The 25134-nt window shown below is 41.3% G+C and overlaps 1 protein-coding gene across 2 annotated transcripts in view; it reads left to right on the top strand.

Annotated features, from left to right (window-relative positions):
* Window positions 1-25134, top strand: part of WNK4 (WNK lysine deficient protein kinase 4) — a 353137-nt gene that overhangs the window by 147469 nt on the left and 180534 nt on the right. For both annotated transcript variants that reach the window (XM_063458916.1, XM_063458917.1), the window contains exons 2-4: window positions 6976-7148; window positions 11009-11229; window positions 22225-22382. In XM_063458916.1, the coding sequence (XP_063314986.1) occupies window positions 6976-7148; window positions 11009-11229; window positions 22225-22382 (552 nt within the window). The remainder of the gene's footprint in view (window positions 1-6975; window positions 7149-11008; window positions 11230-22224; window positions 22383-25134) is intronic.

The raw sequence follows: 25134 nt of genomic DNA on the forward strand, positions 1-25134 counted from the left end.
TTGTATTGTTATTTACATATGGGCAGAGGAGAGTCCCTTTAAAATTGTATGTTTTGATATAAAGAATGAAATCAAACTCATTTGTGAACAGTGAATGTTTAGATGGCCCAACATGCTAATGGTACACTGGGTCTTCTTTGTGATCGAATGGATATATTTTCTGCCACACTACCACTTCTACCACACTAAACAGCAGTCTGCCAACTGGTAGACAAAACTGCACAGCTTTATTCACTAAAGTGAGAAGCGTTGGAAATTCAAAGTGAATTCATAGGAGAACTATATTATAAGAAAGGAATAAATTTCAAGTTGCCCTATTAAACACTCCTTTTGAACAAAGGGTGTGGACATCCTATCATTCCAAGAACAAGTTAAGCAGAGTGAATACAAAAACTTGTAAATATTCGGATCTTAATTTAACACCATTCATTACTTTTTTTTTTTTTATGAGCAAACTTTATGCCAGCATGTTCCCCAGGACACATAATGGTTTGACATTTTGTAATTAGATGGTGTCAAGATAGTTTTTAAGATGTAGGAGTCGCGGCAAGTAAAATAATGATTTATATGTTGTATGTGTCATTCTTCAAATAATCATTTTGGATCATACTGAAACGTTGTCTTGTTATTTAATTTTAAATAATTATTATTTTACAAAATTAAATTAATTATTATCCGGTTGTATATAATGTATAAATGTGAGGAATGATGGATATTTAAAACAACAAATAATATAGTCAACATAATGCTCACTGCTTACTTCCAATACAATTATTTAATTTAATAACCAACTGTTAACAAAGACAATGAAGAATATTTTTTTTTTTTGTAATTCTTTATTTTTGTGGTGCAAGGAAAAGAACATATGCAGGTAAAGACGTGGCATTGACAGATAATGCAATAAAAGTAGTTTGCGTGTCCAGAGCATGTTGAAAAATTTGCACCATTTTTTTTTTTCTAAAACAGTAGGCCAGGAATCCTGGCTTGAACCAGACATTTCACAAATATAACAATAGTAAATGTTTAGCTTTTATCGAGGGTATCCCGTGCTGTGATATAGTATGCTATAGCATGTTAGATTAGGTTTAGGTACCACCCTGGGATTTGTGTTTCAATCTAGTGGGTGCTGCAAGAGCGTCACTATCCAGACCCTGCGACCTGTGCTTGTGGGTGTGTGCTGCCTGTATGGGAGCTAGGCAGGCGTGTCTGAGAGCTGAGTTGAGCAACTCTATGCTAGAACAATTGGAATTGCTACTGGCATTCAGGTGTTGTGTAGTTTGCCGTGAGCTGAAGTACATGAGTGTGAGTGTCAGCTAGTGCCTCAGGTGCTGAGCAGGTGTTCTGGTTTAGTGTATAGAATAGTTGCGGCTAATAGAGGTTGGGTCTTTTTTAGCTATTAGTGCCCCTAACCAAGGGGGCTGCGGGGGGGGGGGGGGGGGGGAGTCATGGTGGGTATCTTGCCCTATGTCTATCTTGTGTGTTGTTACCCCTCTTTGTAGGGTCTCATATGGAGGACAGACCTTTGCCAGTTGTTAAGCAAGGAGGGTTTTTTGGGTTTGGTAGCCATGGCTAGCCAGAGGCTGAACAAAAAGCAGAAAGAGCTAATAAAACAAGGAAAAAACATAATGGAATGGGTGCAGTCCATAGCTGCCCTTTGCCTGTTGGGTTCTGAGCCCAGTCATGTCCCAGTTCCTGTAGTCGTGCGGTCTCGTGGGGTGAAGGCGATTACTGTGGCTGGGTCCCAGGTTGGTGTTCCCCTCCGGTTTCTTGACTCCTCTCCAGGGGCGGACAGTCCCAGTGTCCGCAGCAATGCCGGTGCCTCTTCAGCTGAGGTGATCTTGTGACTGGTCCCATTGTGGCTCACCGTAAGAGCTTGTGGTGTGGTCCATTGGTATAGTATTCCCGCGTTTCTCAGTTGGCTCGTAGTTTGGAGGAGTGTTCTGCGCCATTGCAGGGTGGACCTGGATAGGTCCTGGTAGAAGGACAATTCAGCACCTTCAAATGTGTAAGGTGTTTGGTTACGTAGGGCTGAGAAGAGTGCCTGTTTGTCTTGGGCTAAAGCGCAGCGGACTATGATGTCACTTACTGCAGTTGTTGGGGCCCTTGGTGATTTTGGTAGGCGAAACATGCTATCAAATGCGAGCTTTTTGGCTTGTTGTGGTGGCAGTAATGAGGCTGTTAGTCGTCTCATGTAGTGGGGCAATTCTGCCATGGTGACAGACTCAGGCACCCCCCTTATCTTCAGGTTGTTACGTCTGGAGCGGTCCTCCATCGTGGCAAGGTGCGCGGTGAAAGCTTGTTGCGTCTTTTGGACCTTTTGCAGTGAGTCCTTCACATTGGACACTTCCTGCCTTACATCCATGATGTCCTCTTCAGTGGCTCTGACCCTGTCTGTAACCACCTGTAGGTCAGCCTGGATGACTGCTATGTCCGTGGCTAGTGTCTGGCGAAATTCGGTGAGGTAGTTTTTAATGTCCTGCTTGGTAGCCAGGGCTGTCAGATCAGGGAAGCCTGCAGCTGTTATCTCTGCAGTTTGTGGTAGGGTGTGAGCTTGGGGGGGGGTCAGGTGTTTGGGTATGAGGGTCGACAGGGACCTCCTGGGATACTGGGGCCGCCATTTTGGGCTGGGCCTGGCGTTGCAAAAGAGCCCCAATGTCTTGGGAATCGCTTGTTGTACCTTGCTGAGGTTTCTGGGAGCGTCTCCCCATGGCTGAGGGTTGATGTGCTGGTGAGGGGTGTTCCGTGCTCCAGTCCCACTCTCTCTGGAGGGGGATGCGCCCCAACAGGTCTTCCAGGCGTGCAGGGAGATGGTAGGCCGCAGTCTTTTTCCATTGCCGGTTTTGTCCGGGGTTTGCAAAGAACGGCATGTGCCGACACCGGAGGACGTCAGTGTGTGGATGTTTATGTTGGCTTGATTGGATGGGCTGGATATCGACAATGAAGAATATTGATTTATCAAGTTAGTTGATTCAATCTTACAATGTCATAATACATTTAAAATGAATTTTTAAATGCACAACAGTTGTTGGTCAGTTACAATTCTGAGAAAGTAAAAAAAAATCCTTTAACTCGTCTATTACAGTTATTAGTCAGCGCTCATGGTCTAAAAAGGCCATCATCGGTTTCCTCTAACCACTGGATATGCTCAAACTGTATTGCAGTTCGGGTTGGCATAGTATATAGTACAGGTGAACCAAAGGGTTGGTGAAGTAATTGATGAAATTAATATTAATGTAATAGCATGCTAGTTATGTTATATATAAGGAGTTGCAATTGTTTGTCGGTTTTACTCAGGTTTTTGTTACCTGCCATTCTAAGTTTAGCCAGTATTTAATTTTTTCAGATGTCATTTTTCATGCTTGTTCTTGTATAGAGAGTGTAGTGCGTACCATTTATTTCTTTCCAGCACTGAGTTTATTTGTGAAGTCTTTAAGTGGCAGATATATTTTTGACCTACAAGATGTCATGACCACCTGGATGGGCATGCTGAAAAAATGGCACTCTTCAAATATAGAACAAGTCAAAATATTTTCATAACTTACATTTAATTTTGTATCTCTTCACCGCTGTGTCTCTCCCCTCTCCCTACCCCTTGTGTGTTTTTTTTAGCACCCCACTTATTGCGTGTGTGTCTCACTCTTTTTTTGTCTCACCAGCCAACTGTATCTCCCCAGCCTCATTCCCTGCTCCCTCAGTAGAGTCCTCCCATATCTTCTCTGTATTATGGCATCCACATGTCTTGTCCTTCTGTGGCTTTCCATACCCGCCTCTATTCCCCCAATGTGACAGAAACATAGAATGTGACGTCAGCTAAGAACCATTCGGCCCATCTAGTCTGCCCAATTTTTTAAAATACTTACATTAGTCCCTGGCCTTATCTTATAGTTAGGGTAGCCTTATGCATATCCCACGCATGCTTAAACTCCTTTACTGTGTTAACCTCTACCATTTCAGATGGAAGGCTATTCCATGCATCCACTACCCTCTCAGTAAAGTAATACTTCCTGATATTATTTTTAAACCTTTGTCCCTCTAATTTAAGACTATGTCCTCTTGTTGTGGTAGTTTTTCTTCTTTTTAAATATAGCAGTATCCTCCTTTACTGTGTTGATTCCCTTTATGTATTTAAATGTTTCTATCATATCCCCCCTGTCTTGTCTTTCCTCCAAGCTATACATGTTAAGTTCCTTTAACCTTTCCTGGTAAGTTTTATCCTGCAAACCATGAACCAGTTTAGTAGCCCTTCTCTGAACTCTCTCTAAAGTATCAATATCCTTCTGGAGATACGGTCTCCAGTACTGCGTCCAATACTCCAAGTGAGGTCTCACCAGTGTTTTGTACAATGCCATGAGCACTTCCCTCTTTCTACTGCTAATACCTTTCCCTATACAACCAAGCATTCTGCTAGCATTTCCTGCTGCTCTGTTACATTATCTGCCTACGACAGGCGCTTGCGTATTAGGGACTTTAACTTGTGGCTTGGTGAATGGTGTCGGGAGCAAGGATTTGGCTTTATTTCTCATGGTAGCTCTGTTTGGAATGGAAATAAACTGTACAAAAAAGATGGTTTGCATCTTTCTCAAAAGAGAACAAATTTTCTCATTGAGCAGTTCAGAGGTTTTGCTAGGATGTATTTAAACTTGGGGTGCAAAAGGGTGATAAAAAATCAATCCAATTGCCCCCCAATACAAGGACAGAAGGTGCCTGTAGCAAGTGTGTTAAAAAATTATAAGCTTAGAGCCATGTCTACAAATGCTCGAAGTGTAGGAAATAAGATCCATGAACTTGTGGCAATAATGGCAACTGATAATGTAGATTTAGTTGCTGTTACTTAGACATGGTATAATGAGAAGAATGATTGGGACATAGCAATACCAGGGTACTCTTTATATAGAAAAGACAGGGAAGACTAGAAAGGGAGAGGGGTGGCCCTGTATGTGAAGGATAACATAAAATCTAGCCTAATAAAAGTTAGTGAGGCGAACATAGAGTCCATTTGGGTTACGTTAGAATTTGGTAATCACACAGTAACTCGTGTTGGTGTGATTTATAGGCCCATAGGACAAATAGAAGAGTTAGATGATCTACTAGTTGAGGAAATAGCTAAAATGACAATGAAGGGGGAGGTTATCATCATGGGTGACTTTAATTTTCCTCATGTGAATTGGAAAACCAAAATAGCTGCTTGTGCCAGGAGCACACATATTCTAAACTCCCTACTGAGATTGTCTGTAAAACAAGTCATTGAGGAACCAACTCATACAGAGGCCATACTAGATTTAGTGTTAACAAATGGAGATTTGGTATCAGATATTACTGTAGGGGAAAGTTTAGGATCCAGTGATCATCAGTCAGTGTGGTTTAATATACGAACAGTGACTGAGTCACACCACACAAAAACAAACGTTTTAGACTTAAAAAAAAAAACTACTTTTCTGAAATTAGAAAATGTGTAAAGGAGTCATTATCAGACTGGAACAATTTAAATGGAGTCCAAGAGAAAAGGGATTATTTAAAAGTTGCACTGCTGAAGGCAACAGAAAATTGCATTAGACTTGTCAGTAAAAGCAAAAAATTCAAGAAACCACTGTGGTACTCCGCAGATGTGGCCAAAATAGTAAAAAACTAAAAGCGTTTAGTAATTGTAAAAAAAAAAAACAGTGAGGAAGACAGAATGATCTATAAGTTTAGGCAGAAAGAGGCTAAGCAAGTTATAAGAGCTTCCAAATTACACACAGAAGAGAAAATAGCACAGTCAGTAAAAAAAAAGGGGGACAAAATTTTTTAGATACATAAATGAAAAAAGAAAAGTAAAACAAGGATTAGTTAGATTAAAACCAAAAGAAGGAAAGTATGTAGAAGAGGATAAAGGTCTAGCTGACTGCCTCAATTAATATTTTTGTTCAGTACTTACAGATGAAAATGAAGGAAAGGGGCCTCAGTTAGGAAAAAAGACAAATGAGTCATTTGTTACATGTGAGTTTACAGAGGACAGCTCTCACTTCTACTTATAAATATAATGGTGCTCCTCCACACAACCCTGGCAGAAGATGTGGATCTGTATGTTCCTTTTCCAGTCTATAATTGGACTTTTCGAGCTGTGTGCAGTTAGTGACCAGAGATATAGGGATAAGACTGAATATTATATCCATGCCCCCACTTCTCACACCACATATTGCACACTGTTTGCAGCACCAGCTGACCTTAGTTAATTTCTGCAATCAGCATAAATGTCTGTTTATAAAATATATTATTCTGTGGGCAAATATATGAATGATAATGTTTTCAAGATAGATGAACTTATACGAAATTGTCATAAATCCATTCTTTATATATTATACAGTTTGTGAACGCATGTTTAAAAAAAAAAAAAAAAAGCAGATGGCATAATATTAACTGCACTAAGCTTTTTTTTTTTTTTTTGGCGGGGGGGGGGTTGTAGGTTTGAGAAGTGGGACTAAATACAAGAGGCCTGTCTTTTACATGAATTGTGGGCATTTCACCCACCAATAGATTCATCAAACTAAGGCTGAGGGAAGCTAACTGGATTTACTGTTTGGGCATCCTCTAATGTAGGAAACTTAAAAAATATAGACCTGTCTGGCTCTAACACAAACTTCTTCATTTGTAATATGGTTATAATCAGGAAAGAGTTGTGCAATCAGTTGCATTTGGTTTTTAAAGAGTAATTCTCCTGGGGCACATTGAACAGTGTCTTATGAACTGCATACAATTCAGATTGCAGTAGTCATGTTGCTCAGAGTATCCCTTTCATGATCTTCTCAACCACCTTATTTTACACACAAAAAAAGTATTTTAAGCCTCGATGTTCTTGAACTTTTACATTTTTACCCTGGTTTAACTTGCCCGTACACCTTAACTGTGAATTTTTCACACAAAGCTTGTAATTAATATGATGGCAATGGGATGAATAAGACAGAGCAAATTGCTAATGACCTTCTGCTTTGTTTACAGACCAGGAAACTGACAAAGGCAGAGCGGCAAAGGTTCAGTGAGGAAGTGGAGATGCTAAAAGGTCTACAGCACCCAAACATTGTCAGATTTTATGATTCCTGGAAATCCACTGTCAAGGGTCAGATCTGCATAGTCCTGGTCACTGAGTTAATGACATCAGGAACGCTAAAAACGTAAGTTATAACTTAATTGTTTGCTTTAATTGTTTCAATGCCATCACTGTTTATTTGGTATATAATATGAGCAATATTGTATCCAAGAACTTTTAGATTTAGTTTTTCTGGCCCTTTCTGTCATCTGTAAAATGTATAGCATGATAACAATGAATGCATCCAATGCTTCTCTATGACAGAATGGCAAGCAATGCACCCTACATATCCAACACAATAAAACCGAACAATAGTCATCAGAATTGATGACTTCATTAGAGGTAGCGCAGCAGCAGCAATGAGACTTAACTTTTTGATTTTAACAAAGGAGGACTCTAAATGAAATTTAAAAAAAGCAAAATTCCAGCATCGAAAACAGATACATTTATTTTAATGTTAGAGTATTCATTTAAGATTTCATTCTATTTTAAATACATGGCCAGCATGTGCTTTTTAAAATGTTCTTACCCTCAGAGCGGTTTTAGGCAAAACACTTTTAAATGCAGAAGTCCAAAATGTCCATCTCCAATTTTTTTCAAACGAATGAAAAATTTTAAAAGAAGGGGAATGGCTTTTTATTAGGATTAATTTAAAACAAAAGGAACACTCCAACATTAAATGTAAATATACAGTATTCATTTTTTATGTTGGAGTGTTCATTTTTTATTTTCGATTTAGGACTCATTGCAAACATGTATAAACTGCATAGTATTAGTTTGTTCTACTAAATCTAAAGTCACAAATTGACAAAGAACGTAGACCAAAATAGCATGAAAATAGCATGAAACGATACATAGACTCATTATTAACTTTAATTTTTTTTCCAACATGGCTTTTTAATTGAATTCCATAAGTCATTTGTTCAATTCAATACAATTTACTGGATAGATGAGAGACAGATTGGAAAGCAAGGCAATGGAGGTGAGCTATATAGTTATGTAGCCAGCTGTTGGAGTCAGATCTCAAAGGATGATGGCACTAAGTTAAATCACATATATTTCATCCCACTGCCTACGGAACCAGGAATCTTTTAAAGTAACAGAAAACTAAAAACTGCCTTACCTGTAAAGAACCTGTAAAGAATTGCTCTTTTGTTTTAAAAGGGGCAAAAGCAAGCCCACTCATTATGTTTACTACATTGTCCCAGAGTCCCTGTGATGGCAGAAGGAGCATGGGCCTGATGCTCATACTTCTTAACCCATGTCCACTACATGTGAAGTGTGGTAATTTTTGGGTTGATGCTGTAGGTCTTTCATATATAGTTGATTTTTTTTTCTAGCCTTCCTCTGCTGGAGACATTGTAATGACAGATTTGTACAATTGTACATAAGCAATTATACAAACTCATCCCTCCACCTTCCAGATCTCGTAGAGATCCCAAGTCGAGAATGCGATTATTCCCAGTAAGCACTTGGGTGAATAATGTGAACAACATTATCTGCAGTTGTTGCTGCTATCAACTTACCAAACAGTTCTACTTAACCTATGTGATGAGTGAAACTGAAGATGACATATTTATCTCACAAAACCCTAAAAGAAAAAAAAAACAGAGTTTTTTTTTAATGTATATTTTAATGCATTACCCATATATTGTATTGCCCAATAAGTGTATATTCCAGCCCTGGAGTGCACATTTATAGCAGCTTTGACTAAATATGACTAAAGTTGGGAATTTTACCCCATATTACGAAGAAGAATTACGATCCCACATTACGAAGAAGAATTATGATCCCTCTTTTTGACTCTTACTATAGAGTTTGGGGATAAGTATGTTAATGATACTAGGAGCCCCTTGTCTAACCGCTGGGTCCCAGGTGGTAGCTTAAAGTCATTTTATGGCTAATCCGAACATGGCTTCAAACTGTTTTTTTTGTTTGTTTATCAGACAGAGGTAATTTATATATTTATTTTTCTTCCCAAATATTGCTTATTGAAAGATTTTTTAAAAACATAATATAAAAAAACAATATTTAATGTACACACACCCATACACACACACACACACACACACACACACACACACATATATATAATACACATTATGTAACATCTTATATATTAACTTGAAAAAGTCAATTACAAAATGTTAAGTATATAAGAAAATAAGGATCTATAACTTTTTCTTGGCCCAGTTTCTGTCAAATACAATGTTGCAACAAAAGTCGTAATGTAATAAATGAAAAAAGGGTTAAAAGTAAAAAAATAAAAAAAAAAAATAAATAACAAGTTATGTTATTATTTCTGGTTACAACTTTCAAAAATAAGAGAAGACCATAGTAATTACATCTTCTTAATATAATTTTCCCATATGTCCCAGTAGTATCAGGAGTTTATTCAATGTTGCAGATGGCAAGTTCGTATCCCTTATTTTCAAGTATTAGGTGTAAGGCCTCCCTAATAGAAGGAATCTCTGATGATATCCAGTGTTTGGATATCAAGTAGTTGCTGATATACAAGTAGTTGCTGCAATTAATATGTGCCCAACAGAGGCGTAACTAGAAACCACGGGGCCCCGGTACAAAAATTGCCCTTTGGCCCCCCCATATGTCCCCGCCCCCATACATCTACCTCCCCCACCCCATACGCCCCTGCTTCCCCACACATACAAACAGATACACATACAAACACAGAAACACATACATGTAGACACACACATACAAACACACATACATACAGGCAAACATACACACACACACACACAGAGACCCATACATACAGACACATACACAAAGACACATGCATACAGACACATAAATACACACACACACACACATACAGACACGTACATACAGACATACAAATACACACACATACATACAGACACACATACATACGTACATCCATACACACAGTGACACATAGACACACACACACACAGACATACCGACAGACACACACACACAGATATACTGATACAGACATTCTCTAACACACACACAAACTGTTAAAAAAAATGAGTGACTTACTTGTGGTCCAGTGGCTACTTCATGCTGATGAGAGTCAGAGTTCCCACTCTGACTCTCTTCTCTCCTCCTTCACAGTGCTATGTTAGCTGGGAGGAAGTGACGACTTCCACCCAGCTCTGACATCATCACTGGGGCCTGGTCGCGCTCTTTAAATGCCGCAGCGCTGACCACGCCCCAGGAAATCCATTGCCATTGGGTGGCCCCAAGAGCATGAGCCACCGGATGGGCTCCTTTAATGCGGCCCCGGCGGTTTTTCCGCACGGTTGGGGCCGCACCAAAATGCTAGCAGGCACCCCGGTACCAGGGATCGACAGGGTGGCCGGGGCCCCTGGAATGACAGGCCGGGTCACAGCTGCGACCCCTGCGACCGCGGTAGTTCCATCAGTGGTGCCCAAAATTGATCTTGTCTATTTTTGCAATGGTGTCTGTAAAACTCTTGCCATCTCAGGGGTAAGCACATTGATAGTAGAATTTACCATTTGAATCAATTTATGTATTTCTTTCCAGTAAGTTGATAAACATGGGCAGAACCAAAAAATATGTGATAGAGTAGCAAATAGGCCACGATTTCTCCAGCACTTATCAGATAAGTTCAGATTCATTTTATGTAGCCTCTAAGGGGGCAAATACCGTATGTAAACCAATTTGAGAGGGTTCTCCCACAGATTGGAGCATTGAGTTATTCCCCTCAGTGCTAAGCCACTCTTCTAGCTTGTATTGAGATCACAAGTCCTTTTCCCAGGCCAGTATATGGAAGTTATTTTGAACTGACCTAAACAACTTTCTTTTGTTTTCCATCAAAAGCATGCTGAGATGGTTAATGGATTGTTCAGTATGTTTGTGAAACTAATGAGATAAATACATTAATGTCTATTGTGTGGTAGATTCATTTTGATTAATAAATACTTTTGCTTGTAGCTACTTGAAAAGATTCAAAGAGATGAAGCTAAAAGTTTTGCAGAGATGGAGTCGTCAGATCCTGAAAGGCCTGCATTTCCTCCACACCCGAAGTCCTCCAATTATCCATCGTGACCTCAAATGTGACAACATCTTCATCACAGGACCCACTGGCTTTGTAAAGATAGGTGACCTTGGTCTAGCCACTTTAAAAAGTGCCTCATTTGCAAAGAGTGTCATAGGTAAACCAGATTTTAATAGTGTTCTTTCTGTTAAACTAAGTAGTCTTCATAATATGTCACACAATAATTATTTACAGTTACTGCATGATACACACATTTGCTTAAACTAGTGTCTATATACTGGGTAAGAAGTTATAGAAGGAAGGTTAAGAAAATTGGATGGGTCATTGTCTAAAAACCCATTGCAGCTTTACTCAAATTAAAGCTGAAAGTCTGCAGTTAAAGCACATCTTTTTGTTTCATTTCAAACCCATTGTGTTAGTGTATAGAGCCAAAAAGATTAGAATTGTGTCGATGTCCCAATATTTATGGACCTGACTGTAGCTGAAATGGAAAAAATGCAATGCTATGCTTCCAGTTCTGCTTCTTTGACCTTACATTTGTATTTTTCAATATGTGACCTTTGAATTTCCTGCGCTCTGCCGAAGACCTACTACTATCCTCTGTCTATTCTCCCACCTCTCGCTTTTAAGACTTCTCCAGGGCTGCACCTTTTCTGTGGAACTCCCGTCCCTTCTCCATTAGACTTTCACCCAGTCTCCATTCCTTCAAAAAATCATTGAAAACTCACTTCTTCAGGATCGCATATCAATTAACCCCTAAGTGACCAGACCATTTTTCCATTTTCTTACCGTTTGGGACCAGAGCTGTTTTTAAATTTCTGCAGTGTTTGTGTTTAGCTGTAATTTTCCTCTTACTCATTTACTGTACCCACACATATGTACCATTTTTCTTGCCATTAAATGGTCTTTCTAAAGATACCATTATTTTCATCATATCATATAATTTACTATAACAACAATTATAAAATATGATGAAAAAAATTAAAGGACCACTCTAGGCACCCAGACCACTTCAGCTCAATGAAGTGGTCTGGGTGCCAGGTCCAGCTAGGGTTAACCCATTTTTTCATAAACATAGCAGTTTCAGAGAAACTGCTATGTTTGTGAATGGGTTAAGCCTTCCCCCTAATTCTCTAGTGGCTGTCTCATTGACAGCCGCTAGAGGCACTTGCGTGATTCTCACTGTGAAAATCACAGTGAGAGCACGCAAGCGTCCATAGGAAAGCATTATGAATGCTTTCCTATGTGACCGGCTGAATGCGCGCGCAGCTCTTGCCGCGCATGCGCATTCAGCCGACGGGGAGGAGAAGAGGAGGATCGGAGGAGGATAGCTCCCCGCCCAGCGCTGGAAAAAGGTAAGTTTTAACCCTTTTCCACTTTCCAGAGCCGGGCAGGAGGGGGTCCCTGAGGGTGGGGGCACCCTCAGGGCACTCTAGTGCCAGGAAAACGAGTATGTTTTCCTGGCACTAGAGTGGTCCTTTAAAAAGAAAAACACTTTTTCTAACTTTGACTCCCAAAATCTGTTACGCATCTACAACCGCCAAAAAACACCCATGCTAAATAGTTTCTAAATTTTCTCATGAGTTTTTTTGTCATGAGTTTAGAAATAAATGTTAACATGTTAAAGATGCAGGCATACAGTGACATACAGAACAAGGCATACAGAGAAATATGGTCAAGGTCATACAGAGATATACAGGCATGCAGAGACATGCATACACAGACATGTAGTCACACAGAAAAATAGAGACAAGGCATACAGAGACGTATGGACAGAGTCATATAAAAACATACAGACATAGGCATACATATACAGTCAAACACAGACATATAGTCATACAGAGACATACAAACACAGGCATACAGAGCAGGGACAGATCCAGACTCTCCGGAGGGGGGCTGGTCGTGGGTTGTAGTAGAGGGCTAGAGCCTGTAGTGGGGGAGAGCAGGGGCTGTAGTGGAGAAGGACAAGGTCTATAGTAGAGGGGGCAAGGGCTGTGGTTGAAGTTAGGGGCTGAAGTAGGTTGAAGTAGTTGACACACACAGCACCCCCACACACACAACACCCACACACTCCCCTCACACATACAGCACCACCTCACACACATACTGCACCCCTCAACAAACTGAACCCCTACACACATTCCATTTACACGAATCTATCTCTCACACACACACAATACCTCCAAACATATTCACACACATCACTCCTCGCACACTGCACCACTCACACACACACACACACACGTGTGGCTGTGTGTGGGGGAATAGAGGCTGTAGTGGAAGGGATGTGTAGTAGGGGAGTTAGGGTCTGCAAAGGGGGGAGCAGGGCTTGTAGAGGGGGGCAAGGGGCTGTAGAGGGAGGGAAAGGGGCAGTATAATGGAGGCTGTGGCTGTAAAGGGGGTTAGGGCAGTATGTGGGGACTAGGGCAGTGTAATGGATGCAGGGGCTGTAGAGGGGGGGCAGGGGCTATAGAGGGGGGGCAGGGGCAGCATAGGTGAAGACATGGGCAGCATGGTGGGGACAGGGGCTGTAGAGAAGGAGGACAGGGGCAGTATGATGGAGGCAGGGGCTGTAGAGGGGAGGACAGGGGTATGTAGGGGGGGCATGTACTCTAGAGGGAGGACAGGGACAGTATTATGGAAGCAGGGGCTGTACAGGGAGGACAGGGGCAGTATATTGAAGGCAGGGTCTGTAGAGAGGGGACAGGGGCTGTAGAGGGAAGGACAGGGGGTGTAGAGAGGAGCAGGGGCTGTAGAGAGGGGCAGGGGTTGAAGATAGGGGCAGGGGTTGAAGATAGGAGCAGGGGCTGTGGAGGGGGGGGAGGTGCTGCATAGGAGGGGACATGGGCAGCATGGTGGGGACAGGGGCAGTATTATGGAGACAGGGGCTACTTTAAAAAAAACAGAAAAAACTTTTGATTATAAAAAATACAATAGTTACATAGTTACATAGCTAAAAAGAGAATTGTGTCCATCAAGTTCAGCCTTCCTCACATTTGTTTTTTGCTGTTGATCCAAAAGAAGGCAAAATAACCCAGTTTGAAGCACTTCCAATTTTGCAACAAGCTAGGAGAAAAATTCCTCCTTGACCTCAGAATGGCAGTCAGATTTATCCTTGGATCGAGCAGTTATTACCCTACACTGAAAAATTATATCCTTGAATATTCTGTTTTTGCAAGTATGCTTCTAGTTGCTGTTTGAACATCTGTATTCTTCAGGCAGAGAATTACACATCCTTATTGTTCTTACAGTAAAAAAACCTTTCCTTTGCCTTAGGTGAAATCTTCTTTCTTCCAGTCTAAACGCATGAACTCGTGTCCTATATAAAGTCCAGTTTGTGAATAGATTTCCACACAATGGTTTTTATTGGCCCCCGGATATATTTGTATAATGTTATCATATCCCCTCTCAGGTGACTTTTTCTAAACTAAAGAGGTTTAAATTTGTTAACCTTTCTTCATAGCTGAAATGTTGCATTCCGTTTAATAATTTTGTAGCCCGCCTCTGCACTTTTTTTAGTGCCATAATATCCCTCTTTAGAACAGTTGCCCAAAATTGCACAGCATATTCAATATGTGGTCTTACCAGTGATTTATAAAGAGGCAAAATGATATTCTCATCCCAAGAATGAATGCCCTTTATCATGCATGACAATACCTTACTGGCCTTATGGATGCGCCGGCCCTGCTCACACACACACACAACACCCACACACTCCCCTCACACACACAGCACCACCTCACACACACACTGCACCCCTCAACAAACTGCACCCCTCATACACACTGCACCCCTACACACATTACATTCCAGACACACACTGGATCCCTTACACAACTCTGGATCATCTACACACACACACTAGATCCCTATATACACTATGAATCCACTTTTTTAATTAAAATAAAAAATATATATTTACATGAATCTCCCCCACACACACAATACCTCCAAACATATTCACACATATAACCCTCAAACACACACATAGCACCCCTCACACGCAGCACCCTCACACACACACACAAACCTCACACACAGTGCCCCCTTACGCACACACACACTACACTGCACCACTCACACACTTGCACACTGCACCCCCACACACAACACCCCATCCCCACACAAACACACACACACCACCCCTCCCACACTGCACCCCTCTCATACACACACTCGGCTATGGGGACCATGTCTGATAACCTGTCCCACTCTATCACACAAGCCATAATGTCCACCCAGATACCTCCTACTCTCATTTCCCCTGTCCCCCCAGAGAGTAAACCGGTAGCCCCCAGTGTGCATAAATCCGCCCACAAATCCCGTCACTTGGACAAGGATGCCTCCAAAACTTCCTCCAAAGAGGATGTGGTTGCACCACAACAAAGAGCCTAAGCTAGTGACTCTAGCTATTTCAGAGCCTGGACCACAGGCAAAAGGCCTCCTATTTGGGGACAATTTTGTGAAGGAATTAGGCACATGCGGCACTTGATAAGGGCAAGCCAATATGAAGCATGTATTCTCCCAGAGAGTTTTTGGCGGGGCCGGCAGATATCGGGGCCGTCTGCCCGACTGTTCCTCCCAGGGTTCATATCGGGGATCCCAAGGCACCGTTTTCCCGGTTTGAGGCAGACCTTGGCAGCGTTGTGGACTTGGTTCTAACTATAGCCAACGGCCTTATGGTAAGTTTAAGTTCATGCCATTTCCCTTTGATATAAGTGGGGGGCAGATTGAGTAATTTTGTAAGTGCTTGGTGGAGGTTAACCTCAGATGCTTGGGTTATTCAAACTGTCCTAGGCTATTCAAAGGTGCAATCTCGGAAATTCATCCTCACACCCCAGGTTTCTTGAGCAACCTTTTCCTAGTCCCCAAGAAAGGTGGGGCGTTCGACCTGTCTATGACCACTGAACGCTTTTGTCGCATACCTTAATTTCAGCTGAAGACCAGATCCAGAGGCTTTGGCATTGGATGCCTTCCTACAACCATGGCCGAACACTCACCAGTATGCTTTTCCACCTTTTTCTCTCGTTGCTCAGACACTACTCAGATGTCACCATTCTAGACAGCTCAGCCTTGGCTCCTTACACTCATGAAAATGTCCATAGACTACCCGAGATTACTCCCTGTCTTCTCAGGCCTATTGCTGGATCCACATCCCCTTCTCCTCCAGGGATGTCTCAGACTATTAGCATGGCTCCTTTCTGGAGACTCTGTTTCATTCAAGAACAACTCTGGAACTTTTGGCGGGAGCTTGGGCACCAGGAACAAGGAAATCCTATCTCCATGCCCGGAACTCATGGAAAGGTCGGTGCATGGAACAACACATGGATCCCATATCTGCACCTGTGAGTCAGGTTCTCAGTTTCCTTACTTCACTGTTTGACCACGGACTAGCTTACCATAAGATCAATCTCTATAGTTCAGCAATATCGGCAGGCCACCAGGGTTGGAACGGATTTCCTGCAGGCAAATATCTCTTGGTATGTTGACTCCTTCGTGTCATCAGATATGCACGTCCTAAATATTCCTCCTTATGGGATGTGAGCCTTATCCTTCGACTCTTTGAGAATTGGCCTCAGAATGAAGACCTTTCACTCAAGCCACTCACGGCAAAGTGAGTTATGTTCTTTTGTCTCATCTTCTGTAAACGTGTCTCAGACGTTCGTGCACTGGATATTACGGCACGTTCCTTTACTCCAGATGACATCTCAAGGCGCATGAACCATCCATTACCTCGGTCATTTATCCAGCCTTTCCTCATAATGTTAACCGATGTCCAGTGGCCTGTCTCAAGGAATATGAGGACAGGACCTCTTTAATGCGTGATCGTACATATGTCGATTTATTTCTAGCCCTTCGACGCCCATATCAACCTGTTTCTACAGTGAACTTATCTAGTTGGGTGAAATGGATCATGATGTTGGCTGACATTGACACTTCCAATTACGGAGCACACAATGTTAGAAGCGCTATGGCATGAAAAGCTTTCTCCTTAGGTTTCAGGTTAGAGGACCTCCTCCGTGCTGCTGATTTGGTCCCGGGAATCTACTTTTTGTGAATTCTATTTTCGTCTAGTTCCTCATATTTACTCTACGGTGGTTGCACAGCTTTGAACAAGCATAATATGAGCCTCCGTGTCCTTTAATGAAATTACCCGATTTTACTAATTGCATGACGTAAAGTCATGATTTTATTTAGGACACGGAGGCGAGTATTACCCCAACCAACACAAGTATGTTACACCCTCCCTGGGGTATAGGTATTTAATTTCACGAGAAGTATACTGTCGTTATTGTAATGTGGTTATTAACCTAATTGAACTATTTCTGTTAACGTTGAAGAATTGGATATACTGCTCTGTTATTTCTCCTGCACCAGCAGCAATCAGTCCCTTTGCCTTCTCCACTATCTTTATAAAGATGGTTTTGGCACTGAGGCCTAGCTTTATGTCTATAAATCGTTCCACTCCATAGCCGATCCCATCTACTAGGGAACAGTGTAGCCAAAAGACAGGTCATGAAACTCTGTCACTGGGATCTAGAATGGCACACACTTGGGCACTGTTCCAAAAGTAACTGGATGATTTCTTTACCTTTAAATGGAACTAAAGTTTAACAGTGCAGAAAACAAACATACGATAAGACATAAAGACAACAATAAATACAATAAATGTATAACTGCCACACGGGGAAACAAAGGAAACATGAAATTGTATGGATTTCACAAAACATGCAAATATTTGTAAATCACAGTGTCATTGTACCAGTCCAGGCCATGGTCTTTGGAATCTGGGTTTCTTAAATTGTCAGATGTGGTGTAATTATTATAATTAGGGGTTATCTTGTTACAATTTCATTAAACAGCTTTTTATGAGATTACACGTGTTTGCTGTTTATTCTGTATAATTATTACTTACCTTTCTTCAGATGAAAAAAAAACATAACACTAATCACTGTGCAGTTGGACTAATGGGGATATGTATTAACCTCTTAGGTTAGACTAATCCTTTGTTACTGTGACAATCATGCCATGTCATCTGACCCGATGAAGGTAACATACTGGATTCAGTTTTTGCCACCCAGGGCTGCCCCTGAGTTTGCCGCCCCATCTGACCCACTTCATGCCTGGTGCAGTCGCAGACGTCCATGGCTGAACCTAATACACCTATTTTAAGTACCCCACACCTCTAGATCAAAACTGTTTACAACTTTTCAAGCTTTTTTAAGATACACACCCAATTAATACATGCCTGAAAAATTCATTTTTCATTGTGTTTGTGTGTGTGTAATGGATGCATTGTGTGTTTCTGTGTGTGAGTAGGGATGCATTGCATGTTTCTGTGTGTGAGTAGGGATGCATTTTATATGTCTGTGTGTGTGTGTGTGTGTAGGGATGCATTGTCTGTTTCTGTGTGTGTGTAGGGATGCATTGTGTGTGTGCAGTGTGAGAGAGAGAGAGTTTGTGGGGTAGGATAGGGGCTGAGTCTTGTCGGGGCTGAGACGGGAGCAGCTCTTTATTTTTTTTTTTATTTTTTTTTTATTTTGTTAATAATTTTTAATGTTTTGTGTCTTACATCCCCTTTAGTGTATCTCTTAAAAGCCCCTTGTGTGTCTTTTATCTCCCCTCTTTGCATGTCTCCTACATCCTCCCAACCCCTTTGCGTGTCTTACTCCCCCATCCACTTTGTGTCTTTTACTCTTCCCAGCTCCTTTTTGTGTCTCTTTCACCCCCAGGCCCTTCTGTGTGTCTGCCTCCAGAGTCCTCTCTGTGTGTCTCTTTCTCTCCTCCCAACCCCTTTGTGCTTCTCTTTAGCCCCTTCCTCAGCCTCTCTGTGTGTCTCTTTCACTACCCCCATCCACTGGCGTACATACCACGGTCCACTGTGTCTTACATCCCCTTTAGTGTATCTCTTAAAAGCCCCTTGTGTGTCTTTTATCTCCCCTCTTTGCATGTCTCCTACATCCTCCCAACCCCTTTGCGTGTCTTACTCCCCCATCCACTTTGTGTCTTTTACTCTTCCCAGCTCCTTTTTGTGTCTCTTTCACCTCCAGGCCCTTCTGTGTGTCTGCCTCCAGAGTCCTCTCTGTGTGTCTCTTTCTCTCCTACCAACCCCTTTGTGCTTCTCTTTAGCCCCTTCCTCAGCCTCTCTGTGTGTCTCTTTCACTACCCCCATCCACTGGCGTACATACCACGGTCGCAGGGGTCGCAGCTGCGACTGGGCCCGTCCCTCCAGGGGGCCCGGCCGCCCTGCGGACCCCTGCGACCAGGTACCTGCCATTATCTTTTGCGCCCCGGCCCGCGCGGGAAACCGCCGAGGCCGCTGTCCAAAGGGTCCATCAGGGGGCCCATGCTGTCAGGGACAGAGACCCCTTAGTGTTTTTCTATTCCCCCCCGCCCTCCCTGGTTCTCCTCCTTGCCTCCCCTCTTTCTGTGACTCTTACCGCTCCCTCCTTGTAGCGTGGCCATGTTCCACTCCGAACAGCAATACAGGAGCTTCAGTTTCCTGTACCTGGCCGGACTGACAGGAAGTGCTCACGAGCGAGCACTTCCTGTCTGTCCGGCCGGGTACAAGAAACTGAAGCTCCTGTACCGCAGACCAGAACGGAGCGCGGCCACGCTACAAGGAGGGAGCGGGACCTCACCGCCCTCCAAAAGGTGCAGCCCGGGGCGGACTGCCCCCTCCCTTGCTACTCCACTGTACTGGATTATTCTGCAGGCACAGATTTAAAGTCAAGGCATTTTCATAGGTAACATAATTCCCTTCAGTCTCATATTTTTTTCCATTTTAAGCATTTTTTCCATTTTTAAGCAAAGTTTGGCTTCAGTCAAATATTTGAAGGAGCTGTTTGTTTTCCTTGATTAGTGATGCAATAATGGTTAGGTGCCTGCACATTTTTCAATGACTAAATCTACAATGCTAAGATGTTAACCAAATTGTGACCAGGCATTTCTAGATAAAGTGGGGAATAATTATGTTATTGTAGACCAACAAAAGATGTATAAATAAGAATATTCTTGTTTTGTCAGGAAGATTATATATAAAAAAAAGTCTGAATGAGTACTTTCCCAAGTGTAGTTACTTCCACATACTTTTTGTTTTAGGAGAACTTTCATGAGACAAAGTATGAAATGAGGCATGAATTATAACATTTTGCTGAGTTCATACTATATTGATAGTTATGAATGTAGTTTGGTTAGTCATTTAAAACATGAATCAACTGTCTAATACACTGGTACACTTGTGTTACTGACATATACTTTAGTTTAAAAACATTTTTTTGCTGTCATTATTGCTATGATGTTCCGTTATACATTGCTACATAATCTGAGCTCTTAGAAAAGGGAATTCCCAATAGAGGAAATAGGGACAAGGGCCTTGCCAACTCAAAGGTCATGAGATTGTCCTCCTTTGAACGCTTAAGGACCATTGCAGTTTGGGTACAAAAAAAACTGTCTTTTAAGGGGTCAGTGAATTATCCATATATCAATGCATTTATGTGACTCCATGACCTATTTCCAATGTGATCACAGTCAAATGGCCATACATAACTGCTCTCTCTTTCATATGCTGTCACTGAGTGAAGTTGTTCATTAAAGCACCTTACAATAGTGTGAAGACAAACTGTTTTTGGGACTTATCATCCGGTACTCTTATTTTTTTCTGTATTGTGGATTTTTAATTTATACCTTTTTTTGTTGTTTTTTTTTTACTGCTTTTTAACATTGCTTGTTCTTTATTTATTATATTATCTTTATTGGCGCTACGGGTATATTTTTTGTTTTACTTTTTGAGTTATTTTAGGGGTTTAGAGGAAAACCCCTCCCACCTCATTCGCGTGTGCTGCCTTACTTTTGTGTTGTTCAGCGCTGCTCCATCTCTCTTGTTGTTCTGTATCATAAAGACATAGACATACAGATATACATGCAGTCACAATTACATATTTGTCTCTCAGCCCTTTGCAATCAGGTGCCTGGGGAGTATTCTCAGCGGCTCTGTGGAGTCCAAGTGCCTTAGCCCCAAGTCTGTTGCATGAACCAGTGCCATAGGTTGGGCTGGACAGAGGTGCTTGAGATCAGCCATGCTACATGAAGTGACCATCAGGAGAGGAGCTACTGAGCAACTGCACCCTTAGGCGGCCCTCTCTACAATCTATTAATAGCTCTGGCACTGCAGTTGTTCAGTTGTTCCGGCAGTTGTTCACATAATTTTTCTTTGATCAAGGGCCCTTTATGCGCTCACAGTGATCATGAGTTAAATAGCGACTTTGGTGAAATAGAGACTTTGTGATAAGTATATTGTTAGCTTTACCATTCCTTCACTCTCCTGTTCCCAACTATTTTAAAAGGAAAAGCAAAATAGTCCCTACATCTGAATTATCAGAGCGGCTCTGTCACCTTCTGGACTTATTTTGCACAGACCCTAGACAGTGACTTGCAGTGCAGTAGCCATGGGGAAGCAGGGTGAGTTTTTACTAATCTGAACCTGTCTCTGGGGAACCATCTTCTCAATGTGTTTTTCAGCTCCTGCTACTTGAAGCATAAGTAAAATACAGTTGGATCTCCATCTTTAGTACCTACTTTGTCTTATGATATCTTCTGACTGAGTTGAATTTTCTGTGACATGTCAACACAGTCTTTTATGAGCATTTCTTTTTTCTCTAATAATTGCTTTTTTTGGTGAGGAATGGGAGGGTGACAGAGCCACTTTAATATTGCTAACCAATTTAGGGACATTCAATTTTTTCTGACTCTTACTGTGATCATGAGATCACAGTATCACATTCTTATCTACACTGAAAGTGATACTAAATTAATTGGTTTGTATTGTAAAATTGTACATACTTTTTTGTAACATTAGCCATTGATTAAGATAAAATGTAGGCATGCATTGAAAATATTCTCTCAGAAAAAGGTTGGGAAGAAAAGGTTTATGACTCTTGTAGCATATATAGTGTCTTGATGAATCATAGATTCCTATTTTCCTGATGCAAGAGATCATGTGGGCAAGATGGCTCTTTTTAATACTGTTTATTTTAGGGGCGTATTAAAATATAATTTTAATTTCCATCTCCTATTAAAGTTTCTGACATCACTTTATGAATAAAATTAATTAATATCTGGTAATTAATCTCTGGTTTTGATTATGCAGGGACTCCAGAATTCATGGCACCCGAAATGTATGAAGAAAAGTATGATGAAGCAGTGGATGTTTATGCCTTTGGAATGTGTATGCTTGAAATGGCAACGTCTGAATATCCTTATTCTGAATGCCAAAATGCAGCTCAAATATATCGTAAAGTGACCTCAGTAAGTAAAAAAAATAATAATTTAGAGCGATACAAAAAAACTCCATGTCAGCAACTTGTTCAGCTATTTTGACATAAAATCTGTAAATCTCTTGTTAGTTTTACATAATTCCTGGTTTAGTGAATGAATTAATGTGAAAAAAATAAAATAATGAAATATGTAAAAATACACAGAGATTTCATAGAGTCTCTATTAATCAAGGGCAAAAATCATATTCCTACTATTCTTATACCACATATGTAGAGATAACGATAGTAATTTACCCTTTAATGTATTACTGTTTGGCTTTTAGTCACTCTAAAATGATATTTACAAGTGCCCATATCTAATTGGTTAAGCTGGCAAATAAAACTCTTAAATGAATTGAAAAACTCTCCTTAAGAGGATTGTTATTTATTCGATGAACTAATTGTTTCTGGTCTGTACAATCTGTGAATCAAATTTGCATGGGAATTACTGATCATGTAAGGCAAAGGGTTGTGTGACAGGTACCGCTATGGAATTTCTGGAAAAAGCAGAAAAAAAATATATAATAAATTCATAAATGGCACGATGCACATTACAAGGATTTGTCAATCCTGTTTCACGAGTTCTAACAATATAATGGAAGGGCATAACCAAAAACCTTGAATTGGATGTATATTATAAATGTTCCAGAACTATATAATGCCAACACTGAGATTTATATATCCCAATCTTTCTGACTTTGGCCTTGATTTAATGTTTTTGGATAAGTTTTTCAAACAATTTATCTACAAAAATTCCTATAGACTTCAATGATGACTTCTGTGTAGGTAAATATTTTCAAAGGTTTATCAAAAAACATTAAATCATTTGAAAAGTGTATCCAAAAATATTAAATCAAGACCTTTGTCTCTTTCTAAAACTATCCATAGGAGATGTGTATAAAGGGTTTTTCTATTAGACTGGATGCCTTAGTAATTGATTATTAATTTTGTAATTTTAATTGCTTCTAAGTACCTCCTGTAGACTCTGACATGGGTGACAGAATTTTCACTGGTCAGTATATCTGTTTCAACATTTTTTTTTCTTAGCCCATAAGTATTTTGATGAAAAGTTTGTAGTTTGTAGAATAGTATAAGGAAGGCCTGGGTGCTTGATCGGGTGTTACTCAGCCCACAGATGATAGAGTAAAGTGCTCTTTAGGGAGAATGCCAGAGAGATGAGGAGGCATCTGGGGATACCCTGGATTTGGGGTTGCTACCATCCTGGGGGCTCCTGGAATGTCTCAAGACTAACTATGTGCTTGATCAGAGAATGGGCGTGACCTGGTGGAAATTTTAAGTACTTTCACTTGGCCAGGGTAACTCTGATCTGGGCGCTCTTTGGACAGTGGATAGGTGGGTATGTGAGCTATCCAGAAGATGTAAAGCTTTGCAAGCTGTTTTTTTTTTGTTTTTTGATCTTTATTTTTGATGTGGTAACATGTTTGCGTACAATGCCACAATAGCTGAAGTAAGCATTCAAAATAACAGACACAGTAATACAGTATATGACATTTATGATATCTGCAAATTTTAAGAAAATAAGAACAGACTAGGTAGTATGTTTAGACAAAGCTTAAGACTAATGCTTATCATGGATGTAACCAGTCAACATGTATATTAGAAAAGGAAAATTAGACTGAGGGGCAAAATGTAGAGGCAGGCAGAGTAATTGAGTTTCAGCAATGCAACTGGGCTAAGTACGAGGGGAAGTATGACAAGATAGCAGGGGTTTAATTCGGCCTATACCAGCTGCTGGTTTCCTGCAAGTTGGTGTATTTCCAATGGCTCAGTGTCAGGACTATGTGTGCACATGAGAGAGCATAAAGGGGGATACGTAATAAACATGTAAGCTATGTCAGTGTTATATTAGCAGTTGTGTCAGTCATCTCTTGAAGGCAAACATTTGAAAAGAAAAATTAAAAGAAGATAAAAGACAACAGGTCTAAAGCAAATAAAACACAAGTACAAGCTGGTGGACAATAACCAGATCGTGAGCGGTACATCTCTAGGCAGCATGAGTCATCCGATTCCTGATATTTGGGGGGGGAATTTGATGGAAGCTGGAGGGTAAATAAGGGCAGCGCGCATACAACGCTACCACGACACCTGGTACCACTGGCTACAATGGCTCGCCTCTACCACAGTGCCGGGAGGAGACCAACAACCCTCAGGAGCAGAGGGGGGGCTCTCTGCCCGGGTCGGAGCCGGGGGAGCTGGACCGGAACCTGAGCTGAACCCTACCTAACCCACCCCTACCTCCCTCTACACCACCCCGTTTGCCCTGGAACCATCCACATCTTCAGGCCCCTATTCCTCATTCCTCCCCCCTCCCCTCCACCCAGGCGACCCTGCCCACTCACAACCCAGCAGAAACGTACAAACCACACACCCCCCAGACACAGAACAGAGGAAACCGTTCAACTGAGTAAACCCCACACGACAAGTAATGTGACACGAGAAACCTACCAGATATACTTACCCACCCCGAAAATAACACCCAAATCATACACCCCAATGGAACGCCAAAACTACCCACTACCATGAAAATGTCCACACCCTACTACAAAAATAGACGGATCTGAATCACGCAACTATTATTGCAACACTGTTCATAGTATAAATATGGTGCAACCATCACATGCCGTAACGCGGTGATCAACTCGTTGAGTAGCCAAACTACACAGGCTCCTTCAGCCCAAACCATCACATGCTCTGTAAACTAACTGATACCATGTTATAATATG

Source organism: Pelobates fuscus, chromosome 6 (genome assembly GCF_036172605.1).
Source record: "Pelobates fuscus isolate aPelFus1 chromosome 6, aPelFus1.pri, whole genome shotgun sequence".
In the NCBI taxonomy this organism is placed as follows: Eukaryota; Metazoa; Chordata; class Amphibia; order Anura; family Pelobatidae; genus Pelobates; species Pelobates fuscus.